Below are 18,050 nucleotides of genomic sequence, written 5' to 3'. Positions count from 1 at the left end.
ACTCCGTCTATGAGGTTCAGCGGGGGTGTTAAGAGGGGTAAGAGTTAGAGGAGAGTTTATAAAGGTCATCATGATGGCAAGCATATACCTCTCCTCTAAACTGGGACTACAATCGTATATAGCAGAACAAGGTGGAGGAAACGTACATGCGCAGATTTACATTCTTCGAATATATTTTGCATTGCCATACTGTAGAGCCATTGCAGGCCCAATTCATGCAGTCATCGGAATGCGCAATTGATGAAAATAACAATCTGCTTGGTTGAAGTTCCCGAATGCTACTAGTCGCACTTTGCAATTCAAATAGCAAAACTCGGCTTTTCCCAAGTGTAAACCACTGTTCATTCTACACTAGTATTTTCCTTTCTTTCTATTAGCTGGCACGCCTTTTGTGCCTTGACTGACCAACTGAGATGCATCTGACTCGGCCGACCTGACCCCCCGGTCAGAGGTCGCGGCTTTGTCACAATGTGACGAACTTCGCTGCAATGGTAGTTCATTTCGCTGTCACCTGTCACATGCATCTGCATATGCAAAATGCAAAGACATCATAAATGTAGCATATCTAATAGGACAAGACTGTTTTTCGGTAAGTGCAGACCCCGGAAGACTCCGCTCTTCTTCGTACTAAGGCCGCGCGGCTACATCAACCTATGTGAGACTCAGCTCGCCAAGAGGTCTGCTAATTCACTGGCAGGCAAGATCATCGCGCCTTTCAGCTTCGTTCACGCCGAGATATACTTGAAGGCTCGTTGGATTAACCCAATCATCTTAAGACACGCCATTGTATCTAGACGTAAAGGGCAACACGTGTTACTGAAATCAATAGTGGCAGATGGCAGCGGATCCTTACGAGTGTCGCCCTGGTCAACACGATGCAATGGTTGGGCAGTGAGAGAAGAATGCATCTGCCCCTATGGAACGGTTTTTCATACGATAGGAAAAACAGAGAAGCAGCATAATTTCCTCACGCATATATATTCACAGTCCGACCATCATCTTGATTCGATTTTTGACAAGCCCCGAGTTTCAAACCCAACTTCGAGCCTTTCACCTTTACTCCCCTACCCTCCTCTACAACATTATCTTATGCTTCTACAGTTCTGAAAATCAATTACTCTCTCAATCATGGAACCATATTTGAAATCACTGGACCCAAGAGTCAATGCCATGCGCAAATTCGTGGCCAATTACTACAGCCACGGACCGGTAGATGTGGATGGACTTAAATGGCCCTTTGAACATCTGCACAAGACGGCATTCTGCTCAAATGATGACATCTTTGAGCCCTCCATCTCTGAAGAGATCCATGGAGAATTCATGGATGCATATCGTCTTCTGGCAAAGATGCCCCTCGTGCCGCATATCACCGATCCCACCTTCTCCGAGGTCCTCCAGACATGGGTGGAGCATGTGAGTCTGCCGCCCAGAGGGCAAGTGTGGATGGAAAAGCTCACCAGTATCAGGTCTTCAGCGGGTCAATGAACCAGAGTTGGAATGATGTCTGGACGCCCAAACTCATTGTCCACTTCTACCGACGGATTACGCCCCCAGAGTACCAGACCCGGGCGCATATGCAGATCGTCTACACAGTGGCCGCCGCCTTTGATATGGCCACAACAAACGCCATTATTATCGACGATCGGATAGACCAGTGCGACACTCGTGGTGGCTCACCAGCATGGCACATTAGCCATCCCGTAACACATGCCACCGATGCTGGCGTCCTGACGGCCATTGGGAAACGAGCTCTGCGATTCCTTGTGCCAGACAGCCACCCGTGTAAACGGGAGATTTTGGATGTCTACGACGATTACAATGATTTTACCACGAGCTACATGGCCATGTCCGGTGCTCGCCTACAAGCCACGCCCGACGAGGAGCTACGTCGGCGTCTGTACTACCCTGTGGAGCAGGTCACCTCTGAAACTCACCGGGCTTTTACATGGATGCGGGCAGGATACCACAGTGCTGCAATGCATGAGGCCGTTCGACTCTTAGCTTGCTACGCCAACGTCGTTGCTACGAAGGACCGTCATGAGCTCTACATTGATGTCCTGGCTCGCGGGAACGCGGTCCTGTGCGTCCTAGATGACATCCGAGACTCCAGGGCCCTTGGGGCTGGAGTCCCGGCAAAGGAAACCCCCCAGTCATTGGATGAGTACGTGGAGTATGTCACTGACGAGATGATGGGAGATTTCCTGTGCGGAGAGACGCACCAGACTTTTCTCTTGGCGTCATTGGAACTGGGTCGAGGTGAAAGTCAGGTGGTAGATCTCAGGGAGGATGAAAGAACCGAGATTATGGGTACTTTGAGGGAATTCTACTGGCCCAAGGAGCAGGGTCAGAAAGAGGATCCCGCCGTTAAGAACGCAAGGACCCGGAGGCTCACTTCCATGTTCTTGAAGTATAACCTACTTGGCTACCTTAAGGAGCATGTCTTGGCCAGAGTTCTGAAGGAATACTTCATCACGTATCATCGCGCAGTCGAGGTTCTGGGGATACCGGCAGATCTGCTATCTTATCCCATGGGCGCCATGATATGTGATGAGACGGAGACACGCCCCGAACACGTCGCGACGGCAGTTGGCAAGCTCATGGCAACACCAAATCGGTATATGGGTGAGGAAGAAAAGTTCCGGCGGATGCTAAAGCTTATCCAGGATATATGACTGTCCACCTACCTGATGTCTGCAATTTATATGTAGCAAGCAGCTCTGTTGACTCAACTTTAAGGGCGCTCGACATCACAATCGACCACGGCCAAAGTGCGAGCCTTCAACGGCCGGGATTTCCTTGTCCTATATTTCTTGTCAAAGGGCAGCAATTTTATGGCTGATGGATGCATATTATGGCGTTATTCTTCGTAAACCAAAAACAAAATAAACAAGTTTTGGCATCCTTCACCTCTAACTTGGTGATTTTTGCCGCTACAGAGGGGGGCGGGCTGTGTCACCACTGGCTGGTGGCAGGAGTCCCAAGAATTAATCAACTCGTTGGTTGTAGTCTGTGGCATTGTCTAATGCTTGCTGGTGTAGCACAACAACTGGACAAACGTGATGGACCCAGAGGGCTGACACTGTGCCAGCTGGAACTTGGCTAGTATGAAAATCGAGGAACTGAGTAACCATAGGCATAGTATGTCTGCGTATGATTAATAAAATATAAACATGATGTGACACTACTAGGCGTCTATTATATGTTCACGTACTACGTAAATGCATCTGCGAATACAAATATATGAGTATGCATATTGATATACGGAGTAGTACAGGCATCATAGCGGCATCCCGCTTTTTCTGCCAGCCACTGGCTTGGCCAGCTGGGCCTCCACTCTCCAGCAAGGCAACCCCCCACTTTGAACATCAACATTCCGACTCTCGCAGCTACGGCTATAGCACAAACGATGGCGAGAAAATGGAGTTTCGAGGTTGTGCCCGACGTGTTCCGCGATCTCTCGGAACTTCAGACTCACCCCAGTGACAAAATCAGCACCCAACCCAGCTTGGCCCTCCTGACGCGCCCATATCCGTCCGATGGCCAGTCCGATGGCCAGTCTGATGGTGGGCTCGAGCTCGAGGACTGGGCTCGCTTGGCCCGCTACGTTAGGTATCTAAACGACGAGTCACCGCGCAACATTTCCTACAAGGTGCTCTACCTGACCCGTCACGGGGTGGGATTCCATAACAAGAAGCACGTCGAGGTCGGCAACGATGAGTGGAATGTACGTTGCCCTGCGAAATGCTAGTCTGTCCCCCGAGCTCCAGCTGACGCGTTCAGAGCAACTGGTCGCTCAAGGATGGCGACGGCGTCACCACCTGGTTCGACTCATTCCTCGCCGATGAGGGGGTACAGCAGGCCAGCGACCTCAGCTCCTTCTGGACCGACCTCGTCGCACGGCACAAGGCGCCACTTCCCCAGTCCCACTACTGCAGCCCCCTCGCGCGCTGCCTGCAGACGGCATCTCTCGTCTTTGGCCCGCTCATGGCGGCCAGCGGGAAGCCCCTCGGGCCTGTCACGGTCAAGGAGGCGCTGCGCGAGCGTTGGACCATGCACACGTGCGACAAGCGGCGGACGCGGACGTGGATCGTGGAGAACTGGGGCGACAAGGGGTTCGTGATGGAGGACGGGTTCCCGGAGGAGGATCAGCTGTGCAGGTTGGACAGGGAGGAGACGGACGAGGAACACGTGGCGAGGAAGCAGGGCGCGCTCGAGGACATCTTTGAGAGCGACACGAATGAGTTTTTGTCGCTGACGGTGCACTCGTATGCGATTCGTGCTATACTGGCCGTGTGCAGGGCGAGAGACTTTAGGGTACGGGAGGGTTCATCGATAGCCCTTCTGGTCAAGGGCGAGAGGCTGAGTGCAGGAGGCGTCTTATCATAAATTCGAAGCACGCAGCTTGAAAAGCCATCATTAGACAAATGACGACCTAGGCGGCCTCTCAAGAGACATGTTAACATGGTCGGGACAGCCGTGGGTATCCGGCTGCCTGTGAAAGGGTCTCAATGACATGCAGGGTCGAGAACCGGCATAACCGAGCAGGGCTATTGGCTGGCTGAGGCCACGCTGGGGGTGTTTGATGTCAATAACGGAACCCGTAGGGCTGAGCTGTCGGACAGGGTAGTATCTGGGATCTGCCGTGTGACGGTGTGATGGTGAAGTACCCGGGTAGTACGTACTAGGTAAGCTTACTCTCCTGTGGGTGGGTTGTGCCTCATGCGGCTGAACACAGAGTGGTCAGAAGGTGGTGGTGTGCTCGGAGGAGCTCTCGCATGGTGCTGCCCGCTTGGGAAACTCGCGACAGGCAAATCCAGCCAATAATTCTGGCGACCCAAGAGGTGGTTGCCCAGGGCGTCGATTGCTTCGTCAATTGCGGCGCAGCCGGCGATTGCACTCATTGGGGTCATTGGACTGGGGGCCACCTGCCAACACGAAACTCGTCAATGGAATTTACGACGCAGCCTCCCGTCCCCCAGGAAAAGAAGACAGGAGAATTGACGGCATGTGATATCGTAAGAGCATGTTGAGTCAGACGCCGTCATCATAAAGCAGGTGCGGCCTGGCTGAGCCGCTTGCGGTTTGTGACGAGGCCGGCTCTTTCTCTCATGCTGGGGAAGGAATGTACATGTACTGATGCGACACCACTCACACCAAAGCATCCAGCCGTCTACCCATCTTCGATTCTTGCTTGTCTCCATACTTCATAACATATCCCCAAAATATCGTCGTTACCTTATTCATTCTGCTTCACAAACTGCCAACATTCCGCTTTAATCGCTCGCTCCTATTCTCTTCTTTGCCCTCCTTTGCCCTCCTTTGCAGTCACTTTATCAATACCCATATTACCTATTAATATTCCTTACCCTATTCATCAGTTGGCCGGAGACAGCCATGAGTGATCTCAAAGGAGCCACGAACGGGGAGTCGCAAGTCCTTGGGTTGAATGGTCATGATATTGACACGGACCGAACTCCACTCACTTACAATGATACAACTCTCCACGAGGATGACCACAATCCTTTCTTCAAATCGGACACGATTGCTGGACATGACAACGGCCATCCCACGGCTCCCTCCACCGAGAAGACCCAAAAGCCTCAGAGGCAGTCCTATGGTCGCTTCCCTAGAATCTCTCTGCCAGTGGAAATGATGCGAGACTCCTACGATGTCGTCGTCATTGGGACGGGCTACGGCGGCGGTGTAGCCGCAAGCCGCATGGCACGGGGGCGTCAGAGCGTCTGCGTCCTTGAGCGTGGAAAGGAGCGCTGGCCCGGCGAATACCCAGAGAAGCTCGACGAGGCGGCTAAGGAGATACGCATCAGCGGGCAGTTCGCACCGGGCGACAGGAGGAGCATCCCTGGGAAGCTGGTCGGTGGCGGGAACCCCACGGGCCTCTACCACTTCACTGCTGGAGATGGGCAGAATGTGTACACGGGCAATGGCCTGGGCGGGACGAGCCTGGTCAATGCCAATGTGTTTTTGGAGGCGACCCCGGCCGTGCTGGAGATGAGCGTGTGGCCTCAAGAACTCAGGGGAGCCGCGAATTGGAGAAAATGTAAGTTGCCTCGAGTTGGAGGTTAGTCTTGAAATATGGTGCTGACGTTTTGGCTAGATTATGACCGAGCTATTGAGGTCCTAGAGCCGGCCGAGTACCCCGCGACGTTTCCTAATCTAAAGAAGGCCAATCTACTCCAGAAGCAGGCCAATCTCATGGGCCAAGGTGACAAGTTCTACAGAGTCAAGCAGACCACAAGATTTCAGGATGGACCCAACAGTACAGGCGTCTCCATGCGAGCCTCGTCCCTGACCGGCATGGACGCAACAGGCATCAACGATGGAAGCAAGTCCACGACTCTTGTCAACTACCTCAGCGACGCATGGAACTGGGGAGCAGAAATGTTCTGTGAGTGTGAAGTGCGGTATGTCACCAAGGCACCGGGAAGAGAGGGCTACATTATCTACTTCTCATGGTACGGTGGAAAACGGGACCAATTCAAGAGCTTCTACGACGATCTAATGTGGGTTCACGCCAAGAAGCTTGTCTTCTTCGGCGCCGGAAGCCTTGGGACCACGGAGATCCTGCTTCGCAGCAGGCAGTTTGGACTAGAGATGAGTGACGATATTGGCACAGAGATGAGTGGAAACGGAGATATGCTCGGGTTCGGGTGAGTGACTCTCGATGAGTCGACATCAGCTTTGAACTAACAGCATAACTAGTTACAACACTGACGACGATGCGAACTGTCTAGCTCGTCCTTCTCCATCCTCAGATCGTCCAGTTGGCCCATGCATCACATCTGTCCTTGACCTGCGCGAGCAAGAGAATCCACTGGAGGGATTTGTTGTCGAGGACTGCGCTGTCCCATATGCCCTGAGTCCGTTTATGATTCCAATGCTCGAGCTCTTGCCTGACCCACAGCGGCCGGTCTATAAAGCCAGGAAGGCAGCTACCAAAAGGGTATCGCGACTTGGCAGCAAAATCTTTGGCCCTCATTTCCCCCAAGGTAGCGTCGCAAGGACGGCGGTGTATCTCATCATGTCTCATGACAGTAAGTATCTGAGTACATTCCCGACATTGAGTTTCCATGCTCACCGAAATCAAAGGCAGTCAAGGCAACTTGTCTCTAAGAGGCGATAAGCCCGTCCTCACCTACTCAGGCGTCGGTAGATCAGATTCCGTGTCGCGTATTCACGAGTACCTGGAGAAGATGACGGCTGCTGTCGGCGGTAACTTCATCGCTAACCCGGCGTGGACTCTTCTCGGGTCACAGGAGATTACGGTCCATCCAATGTGAGAGCTCCCAAAAGATATGTTTCCAGATAGTTACCAAGAGTCTAATTTGCTTTGAACAGAGGGGGGGCCCGGATAAGTGCCGACGGCACTGGAAAGAAGGGCGTGACCAACCACATGGGCGAGGTCTTCACGGGCAATGGAGCCGAGACGTATCCAGGCCTGGTAGTATGCGACGGGTCCATGGTCCCGGCTGCGGTGGGAGTGAATCCATTTGCCACCATCACAGCGCTTGCCGAACGCTCAGCCGAGCTCGTTGCTCAAAAGTTCGGGATCGAGATAGACTATGGAACCAAGAATGGTCAGTATCACCATCCCACCTGGAGAAATTGCTGACATTCTGCAGGCCTCCTAGATACGTTTGGGAGCCCAGCGTTTTCCCTTCCCAGAGACAAACCCATGGCTGCCCTGATGGAAAAGATTGTCAAATCAAATGCCAACCAAAACCCGGGCGTGGAATTTGCAGAAGTCATGACTGGATTCATCCATGTCGGAGACAACGTTGATGACTTTGATATGGCGACAGAGCTTGCCCGTAGCCGCGGCGAGTCTGCCCGTTTCTTTCTCAACGTGAAGTCTTGGGACACTTCAGAACGTAAGTATGATGAAAGCCACGTATGTGAAGCATTCTGACACTCGGCAGTTGTCTACGACAATCTCCATCCCGCCAATCTTACCGGAACGTTTAGCTCGTCATCACTTGGTGGGATCTTCGTCGTCCATCGCGGGACCTTTCAGCTCTTCAGTCAGGATTGGCGAGAGCCCGACACGGCCAACCTCGTGTACAAGTTTGAAATGACGTCTCCTAGTGGCCGCAAGCTGTTCTTTGATGGGTACAAGATTGTCAATACGGCCGCTTTCTTGAATCCATCGGAGATCTGGAGACAGACTGCCACATTGTACGTCAAGATCGCGGAAGATGGCGGCAAAGTGGTCGGTCGAGGAACGCTACGTGTTCAGCCCTCGGATTTCAAACAGCAAATGAAGACGTTCAACACAACTGGCCGCTCTACTCTGGCAAGACTAGGGTCCGCCACCAAGTTCCTGTCCTATTTCGCCAAACAGCTTGCTGTCCCGTTCTTATCAACCATGGGCCGTCTCCAGTGGCCGAACTCTGGGGAAACTGGCGGTTGCTTCAAAGTGACGACCCCATCTCAGGCCATACGGCTAGTAGCGACGGACGGAGTCGAGACAAGGATGCTCTTGTGGAATCCGCTGAAGAACGGAGAAGAGGTCATGTCAACGGCTCCCGTCATTCTTTTCATCCCCGGCGCGGCCGTCGACCATACCATGTTTGCCCTTCCCACTATCAAGAAGAACGCCATCACGTACTTCCGGGAGGCCGGGTATAGATCCTACTGCCTCACACACAGAGTCGGGCGGACAGCTGTGGCGCACGACGGACACACTACGTACGATGCACGGCTAGACATTCACGCCGCCCTGGCTGAAGTCCGGAATCGCGAGGGTGCGCGAACCCAGGAGAATCCTCCCCCAAAGGTATATATAATTGCGCACTGCGCAGGGTCGCTGGCTCTCTCGTGCGGCCTGCTGGACGGTACGATTCCCGGCGAGTGGATACGCGGTATCACGGCGTCGATGGTTTTCATGAACCCCAAGTTTGGCAAAGTCAACCAGCTGCTGTCGGGATTCCCCACGCAGCTGTACAGCAGGCTCATCAGCCCGTGGTGGGATTGCAGCAGCAGTCGGGACGACACATACGTGCAGCGAGTCGTCAACCAGGTGCTGCGCCTGTATCCCGCTGGCTCAGCACGCGAGACGTGCCGGTCGGTCGTCTGCCACAGGAGCTCGCTCGTATTTGGCCGGTGAGTACGATGGTTGTCGATTGTCTTGCAACGGAGGTGCTAACTGGAGACTTGCAGACTGTGGACGCATGAGAATCTCAACGAGGAGACGCACCGACACCTCGAGAAGTTCATTGGCGGCACGTCGATGCGATCACTCGGCTGGCTTATGAACGCCGGGCGCCTCGAGCGAGTAACCGGCAACAAGCCTGCCAGCACCAATCTCGTAACGCCGGAGAACATGGAACGGCTCAGGGGGATCCCCATTCTGTTCCTGTCCGGCACGGGAAACATGGTCTTCACGGCGGAGAACACGGACATATCGTACACGACTCTGTGCCACGCACACGGGAGGCAGTGGTACCAGCGCGAGGTGTTTGGCGGCAAGGGCCATCTGGATGCGTGGATGGGAGCGACGGCGTACGAGGATGTGTATCCCCGGGTGTTGCGACATGTGGAGGAGGTGATGGAGAGCACCTATTAGTTGGCCGTCCCACTTGGATGCCCCGGTTAGCGGGTTAGCGGAGGGTCACAGTCTACCCGTACAGACTACCGATACCTAATTACCTAAACTGCCTAAATTACCTAAAGTACGGAGTGAATGCTAAGACTGGCCGTGGCCCGGCGGCGAGGGTTCGGTGAACGGGCCGACGAAGGTCCAACGGGTTTTGTCCTTATCACATGGACCACTAAGGGTGAGGCCCCGGGCCTGGGCCCCAGACCGCCAGCAACAATTTGCCAATCGATTACCATGACGCCACTGGGATTCTACTGGATAATAGAGTACGAGCAGGATGGGGCCGGGGATGGGAGACCGGGAGCCGTGGGTCACGGTGGGTGGGATTCAGGGCGGCAGTTGGAGCCGGTTATGTCGGTAAAGCTGGTCCATGTTGGGCCGAGCTGCGATGGAGAAATACTATGTACCCATCGAGCGCGTGGCTACACACACCAGCAGTGCTAGAGCATAGGTATTAATAATAGTAATGCAGTCGGATGGAGTGGTGAGGCTCTCCTACGGTCGGGACTGAGCACATGGCACGGGATCGATCCATGACCGTGGCATTGGGTCCATGGCGATGATGGGCCGATGGCATGACATGGCCATGGTGATGAGTATGACTCCATGAGTGCCAGGCCAAGACGAGATGCCGAGACTGTGGGATTTATCAGATTTGACCCCAAAACGAGAATGCGGGGGCGCAGGGTAATACGACAAGAAGGGCCATGGGAGAGGCTGGGCAGCCTGGGCAACGGCCAACCCCCGATCGGCGTTTCCTCCGCTGCTCCGCTGCTCCTCCGCGGCCCCAGACTCCCCCATTGTCTGATTGTCCCCGTTTGTCCCCCATCTGTCCCCATTTGCCCCCCATCTGTCCCCGTTGCTCCAACACGCTACGGTGCCAAGACCCTGGACTAGTACCGTCCCAACGCCTGGAGGCCGGTTTTGGCTGGGAGTTGGAGCTGCGAGGGGCGGGGAAGAGGTCGTCACGCCGACGCCAGAGACTGTCTCACGCCCATCTCGGCCGTCTCGCTCTTGTCCGTATCATATAGGTATCCGTGCTACTTACTACCATGCAACACCATGTACTCGTAGCTTATTATATCAAGGGCCCCTGCCCTGCCCTCCCCCCGCGTTGTCTCTCCTCATCCACCGTCCTCACAACAGCAAATTGAACTTGGACCGAACCGACCCAGTTCTAGACGGCGCCCAACTGCCCACGATGACCATGGAAAAGGTAGACCTCGAGGAGAAGGAGGTGGCAGGCCCCGTGGACAAGACGCCCAACTCGTCGCTGGCCGTCGAGCCCAACCCTCAGGCCTGGGCCGACCGCTTCACCAGCCAGGGCGAGGAATGGCGCCGTGACTACGAGAGCAAGCTGCTGCGCAAGGTCGATCTGCGCCTCATGCCCACCCTCGTCATCATGTACCTGCTCAACTTCCTCGACCGCTCCAACCTGGCCCAGGCGCGCCAGGGCACCCTCGAGGAGGACCTCGGCATGACGGGCACCGACTTCAACCTGGCCACCAGCATCTTCTTCGTCGGCTACCTGCTCATGCAGCTGCCCTCCAACCTGCTCCTCACCCGCGTCCGGCCCTCCATCTACCTGGCCGCCTCGTGCTGCCTGTGGGGGGTCGTGTCCACCTGCAACGCCGCCACCCACAAGTTCACCGACCTGGTCGTCGTGCGCTTCTTCCTGGGTTTCGTCGAGGCGCCCTTCTTCCCCGGCGCCGTCTTCCTGATGAGCTCGTGGTACACGCGCGCCGAGCTCACGCGCCGCATCGCCTGGCTGTACGCCGGCAACGCCCTGGCCAACATGTTTGGCGGCCTCCTGGGCGCCGCCATCCTGGGCAACCTCGAGGGCGACCTGGGCATCGCCGGCTGGCGCTGGCTGTTCATCATCGAGGGCGTCATCGCCGTCGCCTTTTCCATCGTGGCCGGCTTCATCCTGCCCAACTACCCGCACACGACGACCTGGCTCGACGCCGAGGAGCAGGCCTTTGCGTCGTGGCGCCTGCTCGAGGACTTTAGCGAGGTCGACACGTACAAGGACGCCTCCGTGCTGGACGGCGTCAAGCTCGCCCTCAAGGACTACCGCCTGTACATCTTCGTCCTCATGCAGCACGTCAGCCTGCTGTCCCAGAGCTTCCAGTACTTCTTCCCCACCATTGTCGGCACGCTGGGCTACGGCAAGATTGTCACGCTGTGGCTGACGGCGCCGTGCTGGGTGAGTTTGTCCTTGTTTTTCTGCCCTGTTCTGTTTGATCTACCCCTGAAGGAGTGGTGCGTGATGACTGACAAAATTCCGTGCTAAAACAGTTCGCCACGTTCCTCATCTCAGTCTGCGTGACCCTCAGCTCGGCCAAGACCAAGGACCGCTCCATCCACATTGCCGCCCTCATGCTCCTGGCGGCCGTGGGCAACGCCATTGCCACGGGCACGAGCGTCACTGGCGCGCGCTACTTTGCCATGTTCCTCATGCCCATGGGCGCCGTCTCAGCGTGTAAGTCGACCATTGCGCCATGACAATATACAGGTGCTGACCATCATCTTTCCAGACCAGATCATCGTCTCGTGGGTGGCCAACTCGTTCCCGCGGCCGCTCGTCAAGCGATCGTCGTCCATCGCCATCGCCAACATGATTGGCAACACGGCTACCATCTACGGCTCGTACATGTACCCAGCGTCGACGGGCCCGCAGTACGTCCCCGGCGGCAGCACCAACTCGGTCGTCTGCCTCATGGTGGCGGCCCTAGCCATCGCCCTGCGCTTCATCCACAAGTGGGAGAACAAGAAGCTCGAGCGCGCCGAGCAGGAGCAGATGGCCTCGGGCGAGGCCGGGCTCAAGGACCCCGTCGAGGCGACCGTCGACCAGCGCGGTGCGGGTTTCCGGTACGTCTACTAATAATAGGTATTAATGCTATACGGGACAAAGGGGTTGTGGCGTGGCATGGGGATTGGCTGTATGCAGTATATAATAGTTGGATGCGAAACGGGTGTAAGTTAGATAGACGCCCGAGTAGTGACGAGATTCGACATGAAACCCTAACCCTACCCCAACTCTGAGCCCATGCCTGCTCGTCCTCATCTTGGCCTTCGGTGAAGATGGAAATTTTCGCCCGCATACACAGCAGTAGTGCCTAGTAAAATCATTTGCTACACCGCCAGTAAACCCTGCATCCGATGGCCATGACATGGCTAATACCCCATCGGGGCATGGGGCCGGCAATCATCTTATCCGCCACGGGTGACAGAATAAGCAGCACAGACTAGATACATGCTTGGCCATTCAAGTCCCTACAGTTTTCTGTCAGGCACTCCACCTCCTCGACCGGCATGCCGATGAGCTGTCGTGGGGTCATCGGGATGATGGCATGAGGTCGACGACGCCCATCAGGAGTCGTCTCAGGTTCAAACATGTCCAGCTTGAGCAACTCCAACATACCAACCGCACAGCACAAATTCACAATGGATCACACGCCGCCAGACGTCCCTCCCATGAAGGACCTGACCATGGACAACATCACCGAAAATGTCCACGCCATCAACTCGCGCTGCCAGGACCCCCGCATGAAGTTCCTCCTCGAGCGCCTGGTCAACCACCTGCACGACTTTGCCCGCGAGACGCGCCTCAGCATCCCCGAGTGGGAGGCCGCCATCGCCTTCCTCGTCGACGTCGGCAAGATCAGCTCCGACGTCCGCCACGAGTTCATCCTGCTGTCCGACGTCCTGGGCCTGTCGCTCCTCGTCGACGCCATCGACCACCCCAAGCTCGCCGGCTCCACCGAGGGCACCGTCCTGGGGCCCTTCCACACCCAGGACGCCCAGCTCGTGAGCTCCGGGTCCACCATCTCGCACGACCCGGACGGTGAGCCGCTCTTCGCCGTCTGCTCCGTCCGGGACACCCAGGGCCGGCCCGTCCCGGGCGTCGACGTCGACGTCTGGGAGACTGACTCCAAGGGCTTCTACGACGTGCAGTACGCGGACCGCTCGTCGCCCGACGGGCGCGCCGTCCTCCGAACCGACGCCGAGGGCATGATCTGCTTCAACGCCATCGTCCCCGTGCCGTACCCCATCCCCCACGATGGGCCTGTGGGGAAGCTCCTGGGCAGGCTGAACCGCCATCCGTACCGGCCGAGTCACATGCACTTTATGTTCAAGAAGGAGGGCTTCGACCGCCTCATCACGTACGACCTCCCTTTTTGTTTTTTTTTGTTTTTTTTTGTTTTTTTTTCCCTTCGACGAGTTTACCTTGGCTGTAGTTTAATCAGGCTGACATGTTGCATAGAGCACTGTACCTCCGCGGCGACCCGTACGAGACCTCGGACGCCGTCTTCGGCGTCAAGGAGTCCCTCATTGTCAACCTACACAGCATCGACGACTTCCCGGGGCTGGCCGAGAAGCACGGCGTGCCACCGGGGACAAAGGTGCTCAAGCACGACTTTGTGCTCAACACGGCCGACGAGGCCAGGGCCACGCGCGAGAGGGAGGCGCAGAAGGAGGCGGACCGCCAGGGCGGGAAGCTCAAGGTTGTGGATGGGCTCCTCGTGCAGGCTGAGGAGTAATGAAGTAATGAATAATGATGAACCATGGGACTTCTTCACTTGCGTCTTTTATCGGTTTCACGCTGGCGTCGTGTCGCTGTCTTTGCTCCCTCTGCGACTTGCGGACTCCGTGATATGCCCTTCGGGGTGTGACAAGATGAATCACGAGAAGTGAAGATATATTTGGACGAGGCCATTTCAGACCCCGAGGGCATCAAAAATAATTATCTCCATTATATACGCGTATCTTGACGCCAGATGCCATATGACATCTTGTGATCCCATCAAAAAGCCAGTTATGCTGACCAACCAAAGATCGCTAGGGCGTGTAGAGCGCATGTAGGTACCTATATACCGTCCCATCCTGAACGCGCCGCGCCGTAGATTTGAACCAGGATGATAAGGCTGCTCCGTGACAATACAGAGGGTATAGAATTTGCAAATAACAGTGTGTCCCAAGTACTACAGAATCACCGCTTCAAGGATCATCATGCTCATCACTGTCGTACAGCGGCTGCAGCTCATGCTGCTTGCCTGTTCTCCGCCACCGGGGCAAGCCTAGGACGCCCTTCGACCGTCCCGGCAGGCAGAAGCAGCAGACGCGACGGAACGAAGGCCTGGCAACATGCCACAGCTTGACGACGATGCGCCAGAGGCGCGAACGCATCGGGCGGCACCAGTCCCACGCCCACAGCATGAGACCGATGAACCCCCATTTCGCGGCCCAGGACAGCCACGCGAAGATGATGTCGACGGGTTCCGGCGGTGGGCCGTTGCCCAGTGCCCGACTGATGGTCTGCGAATGCATGAGCACGGAACCGTTGCTGTCAACAGCGGCAGCGCGGACATATGCGGGCATGCTGTCGTCAATCTCAAAAGCCGTCTCGAAGCGACCCTCTCGGTCCCTGGCAACCAGGTCGACCCAATCTCCACTTTCCAGAGCATCCCAATCGGCGCCCTGGAGAATCCACTTGTCAACTTCTGTGGCACCGTTCCAGCTCACGTAGAAGGCATCCTGGGCCGGGCTCAGGAACGAGTGGGGCCGGAGGATAGGTTTGCCGGCCCAGCCGCCCTTGAAGGCACGATAGCTGCCGATGAAGCCAAGGGGGAAGAGCAGCGAGGGGCCGAAGTGGACGTCGCAGAGCACCTCGTTGGTCTCGGCATCGAACTCGGTGAAGGCCGGGTAGAAGCCAAAGTCGACCAGCATGGAACGGCCGTTGTCCCACAGCTGGGCGGAGCCCTGTGAGTCGGCGTGCTTGGGGTGGTCCGGGTCGTGGATCTCGTGCAGCAGTTCGGCTGTAAGCTTGTCGAGGTCGAGCTGAATAATGAGGCCGCGGCTGTAGTCAACGGGCAGTGCGGGGCCCGCGCGCTCCGACTTGGCGTTGTCAAACATGGTGACTACATTGTCATCGTTGATGCGGATGTGGTGCTGATAAGCAAAATCGGTGGCACGGCCGTCGGAAAGGTCCTCGAACTGGTTGCTCTTGCCGCCGAGGGTCCAGAGCACCGAACCATCGGGGCCAATGCCATGGATGGTATGTGTGTGACGGCCTGAGATAACGTAGTTTCCGTCCTTGTCCTTGTCCATGCTGTTAATGTGGAAGTAGTCAAAGCCCCTCTCGGGAGTCAGGCCCGTGTCTCTACCAGCGTAGTAGCGGATCGTATCCTCAAGAGGGATGTGGTCGCTGGCATGCCATTCAAAAAGCAGCTTGCCCGTTTCAATGTCAATTTCCTGGAAATAGCTGTCCATGATCCAACCGTCCTTGGGTCCACCAATGGAGCTCAGGTCCCAGGTGCGAGGCATGTAGAGGGTCAGGAGGGCCGTGTCGTCGCTGGTGATATGGAACTCGTGGAGATCCCCCATCATGCCCTCCCCGACGGGGTGGACCTCCTTGTAGACCTCGTAATTCTCATCGAGCATGATGTGCCTACCGCGGCCCCAGCCCATAGTCAGGCCATCCGTGTTCTTCCAAAAGGTCAGGTACTGCTTGCCCTTGTAAGTCTGCGGCTGGAAGTCGGCGACGGGGCCGAAGTGGGCGCCGGACCAGACGAGGTTGCCACGGCCGTCGATGATGTAGGGCCCGGGGTTGTCAACCAGGCGGCCCTTGGGGGAGACAAAGTAGTAGCCGTTCATACACCTCTCGTCCCACTTGAGGAAGTTGAGATGGGGAACCCTGGCGCTGAAAGAGCGGAAGCCGACGCTGGGGTACAGCCCATACCATCCCCAGTCGTAGAGATGCTGGGAGCTGAAGACATCGGCAAAGCCAGCGGCGCACTCCTGGAAGGCGAGGGCGGCCAGGGTGATGAGGAGGGGAGCGAGCCTCATGGTGCCGACGACGGTGTGGGGTTGGGGGAATGCCGTCGGTGGAGATGCGCCTGGGACGTCATGCGGCGCGAAGGGGGAGGATGAGGAGAGGAGGGTGAGGAGAGGATGGTGAAGATGGAGGGAGGGAGAGGAGGAGGAGGCATGGCGTTGGCAGGACTAACGTACCTCGTTGCGTTATTACTAAAGACTGGAGTTGGGGAGGCATAGCCCCTTGCGCTTGCGGTTGAACCTGAAGCGACAGTCAACCAGGTGCAAGATTGCACTGGGAATCAGATCCAAGCAGGTCACCGTCTACTTGGGTACTCCGTACATGGTTGCCAGCTGACGCCCCAGAAAAGGACGGCCCCACGCTACATACATTGGGTGGATTCCTCGGCTCGTCTTGGCTGCCTGGTTCCGCTGGACTAGAGCCTCCATTCACAATCCAGGGGGCTACGTAACAGGAATTCTGGGTCCAGAAACCCGTCCCCCAGGGCTTTCCTGGCACTACCATGTATGATTCATACATGGTAGCAAGCAGACCGTCCCTCGGAGACATGGTGAGCGTTTCCATCGATATTCATTGCCGCTGGGCCTGTTATGAAAATACTCGGCTCCACGTGGTAATAGAATGATGATGCCATTGTCATCGCATGCAACTGCAGTGAGCCGCCGGAGCTACTGCCCGCTAATTCGTTCCAGTTCCTAGAAAAACTGGGTAACAGCTCCTAGCAACTTGGCTGGTGGTGTGGCAGCTTATTCTCTAATTGGCTGCCCCCGGGCTCAGACCAGGCCGATACAGCACATCGGGCGCCACCAACTGGGGCAGCACGGGTTATTAACAAGGTACGTACATTATTACCGTATTACGTACCTGTCTCGATGACTGTCCAGTGTCCGCTGTCGGGGAATTGCGAACTCGATGATCTGTAATACCTAATGTCGGCTATCAGATCCCAGTTACTCTGCGAGAGCCGAGATGGCACAGGCGACGTCTCCCATGGCCATTCTCAGATGCTCGGTCTAGCTGGGCAATGTCGTACTTTGGCCGATGCTCCATCTGTGGGCTGCGATGCTCTCCATTGGCAATTGATTGCTGGCTGCCAAATTTTTGTCCTTGGCAGCAGGTGCGGCCTCGGAGTCATTTTAAAGTTGCGCCTCAGATTGGGCGGGAAAGCTTAAACCCTCTAAGGCCGGCGGGTGGCTCCAGCGCCCCCAAGCGCCCCCCAAGCACCCCAGCACCTCACTCGCTGCGGTTTGCCGGTTCCAGGGCCTCGACATTCAACCCAGGTGGGAAGTTCTCAGCTCCAAGGCCCCAAGAGGTATTAAACGGCCGGGTGGTGAGCCGCCGTGGCCAGGTCTGCCCCTGGTGTGTCTCCTCCCGCAGGACACCCAACGCATGTCTCACCGCAATCGCGCATCAACGGTCCGCCATCCGTCACACAAAGACTCCAGGTGAGTCGAGCCAACATCTTCCACACAACGAACAAGCACCCCAGCCGACGGCTGGATTCCTTGCGGTTGCGAGAATGAATTCCCAGATCCATTTTGAGACGCTGGAACAGTGGAACGGGGCCAACTTGCCATCCTGGCCCATCCATCGTCC

General features: G+C 56.3%; 6 protein-coding genes across 6 annotated transcripts; 5 read left to right on the top strand and 1 right to left on the bottom strand.

Annotated features, from left to right (window-relative positions):
- Nucleotides 1-1,128: 1,128 nt before the first annotated feature.
- ACO1O0_007937 (uncharacterized protein) lies at nt 1,129-2,672 on the top strand (the record flags this gene model as incomplete). The annotated part of the gene is made up of 2 exons (XM_083197303.1): nt 1,129-1,413; nt 1,467-2,672. 2 exons carry the CDS (start codon nt 1,129-1,131, stop codon nt 2,670-2,672), a joined length of 1,491 nt encoding a protein of 496 aa, XP_083046771.1.
- A 734-nt stretch (nt 2,673-3,406) lies between these two features.
- Nucleotides 3,407-4,386, top strand: ACO1O0_007936 (histidine phosphatase superfamily; the record flags this gene model as incomplete). The annotated part of the gene is made up of 2 exons (XM_083197302.1): nt 3,407-3,724; nt 3,781-4,386. The coding sequence occupies 2 exons, from the start codon at nt 3,407-3,409 to the stop codon at nt 4,384-4,386; spliced, it is 924 nt and encodes a 307-aa protein (XP_083046770.1).
- A 1,008-nt stretch (nt 4,387-5,394) lies between these two features.
- On the top strand, nt 5,395-9,583 carry ACO1O0_007935 (uncharacterized protein; the record flags this gene model as incomplete). Its single annotated transcript, XM_083197301.1, has 8 exons — nt 5,395-6,058; nt 6,116-6,668; nt 6,721-7,052; nt 7,108-7,294; nt 7,357-7,595; nt 7,641-7,889; nt 7,938-9,120; nt 9,178-9,583. 8 exons carry the CDS (start codon nt 5,395-5,397, stop codon nt 9,581-9,583), a joined length of 3,813 nt encoding a protein of 1,270 aa, XP_083046769.1.
- A 1,234-nt stretch (nt 9,584-10,817) lies between these two features.
- On the top strand, nt 10,818-12,500 carry ACO1O0_007934 (major facilitator superfamily domain-containing protein; the record flags this gene model as incomplete). The annotated part of the gene is made up of 3 exons (XM_083197300.1): nt 10,818-11,822; nt 11,915-12,098; nt 12,154-12,500. 3 exons carry the CDS (start codon nt 10,818-10,820, stop codon nt 12,498-12,500), a joined length of 1,536 nt encoding a protein of 511 aa, XP_083046768.1.
- A 563-nt stretch (nt 12,501-13,063) lies between these two features.
- On the top strand, nt 13,064-14,160 carry ACO1O0_007933 (uncharacterized protein; the record flags this gene model as incomplete). Its single annotated transcript, XM_083197299.1, has 2 exons — nt 13,064-13,782; nt 13,884-14,160. The coding sequence occupies 2 exons, from the start codon at nt 13,064-13,066 to the stop codon at nt 14,158-14,160; spliced, it is 996 nt and encodes a 331-aa protein (XP_083046767.1).
- A 457-nt stretch (nt 14,161-14,617) lies between these two features.
- ACO1O0_007932 (arylsulfotransferase family protein) lies at nt 14,618-16,465 on the bottom strand (the record flags this gene model as incomplete). The annotated part of the gene is made up of 1 exon (XM_083197298.1): nt 14,618-16,465. One exon carries the CDS (start codon nt 16,463-16,465, stop codon nt 14,618-14,620), a length of 1,848 nt encoding a protein of 615 aa, XP_083046766.1.
- Between the last annotated feature and the right edge of the window lie 1,585 nt (nt 16,466-18,050).

The sequence above is a fragment of the Amphichorda felina genome (assembly GCF_050947745.1).
Source record: "Amphichorda felina strain 45539 chromosome Unknown scaffold_8, whole genome shotgun sequence".
Taxonomy (NCBI): domain Eukaryota; kingdom Fungi; phylum Ascomycota; class Sordariomycetes; order Hypocreales; family Bionectriaceae; genus Amphichorda; species Amphichorda felina.
This window is presented reverse-complemented; position numbering and strand designations above follow the sequence as displayed.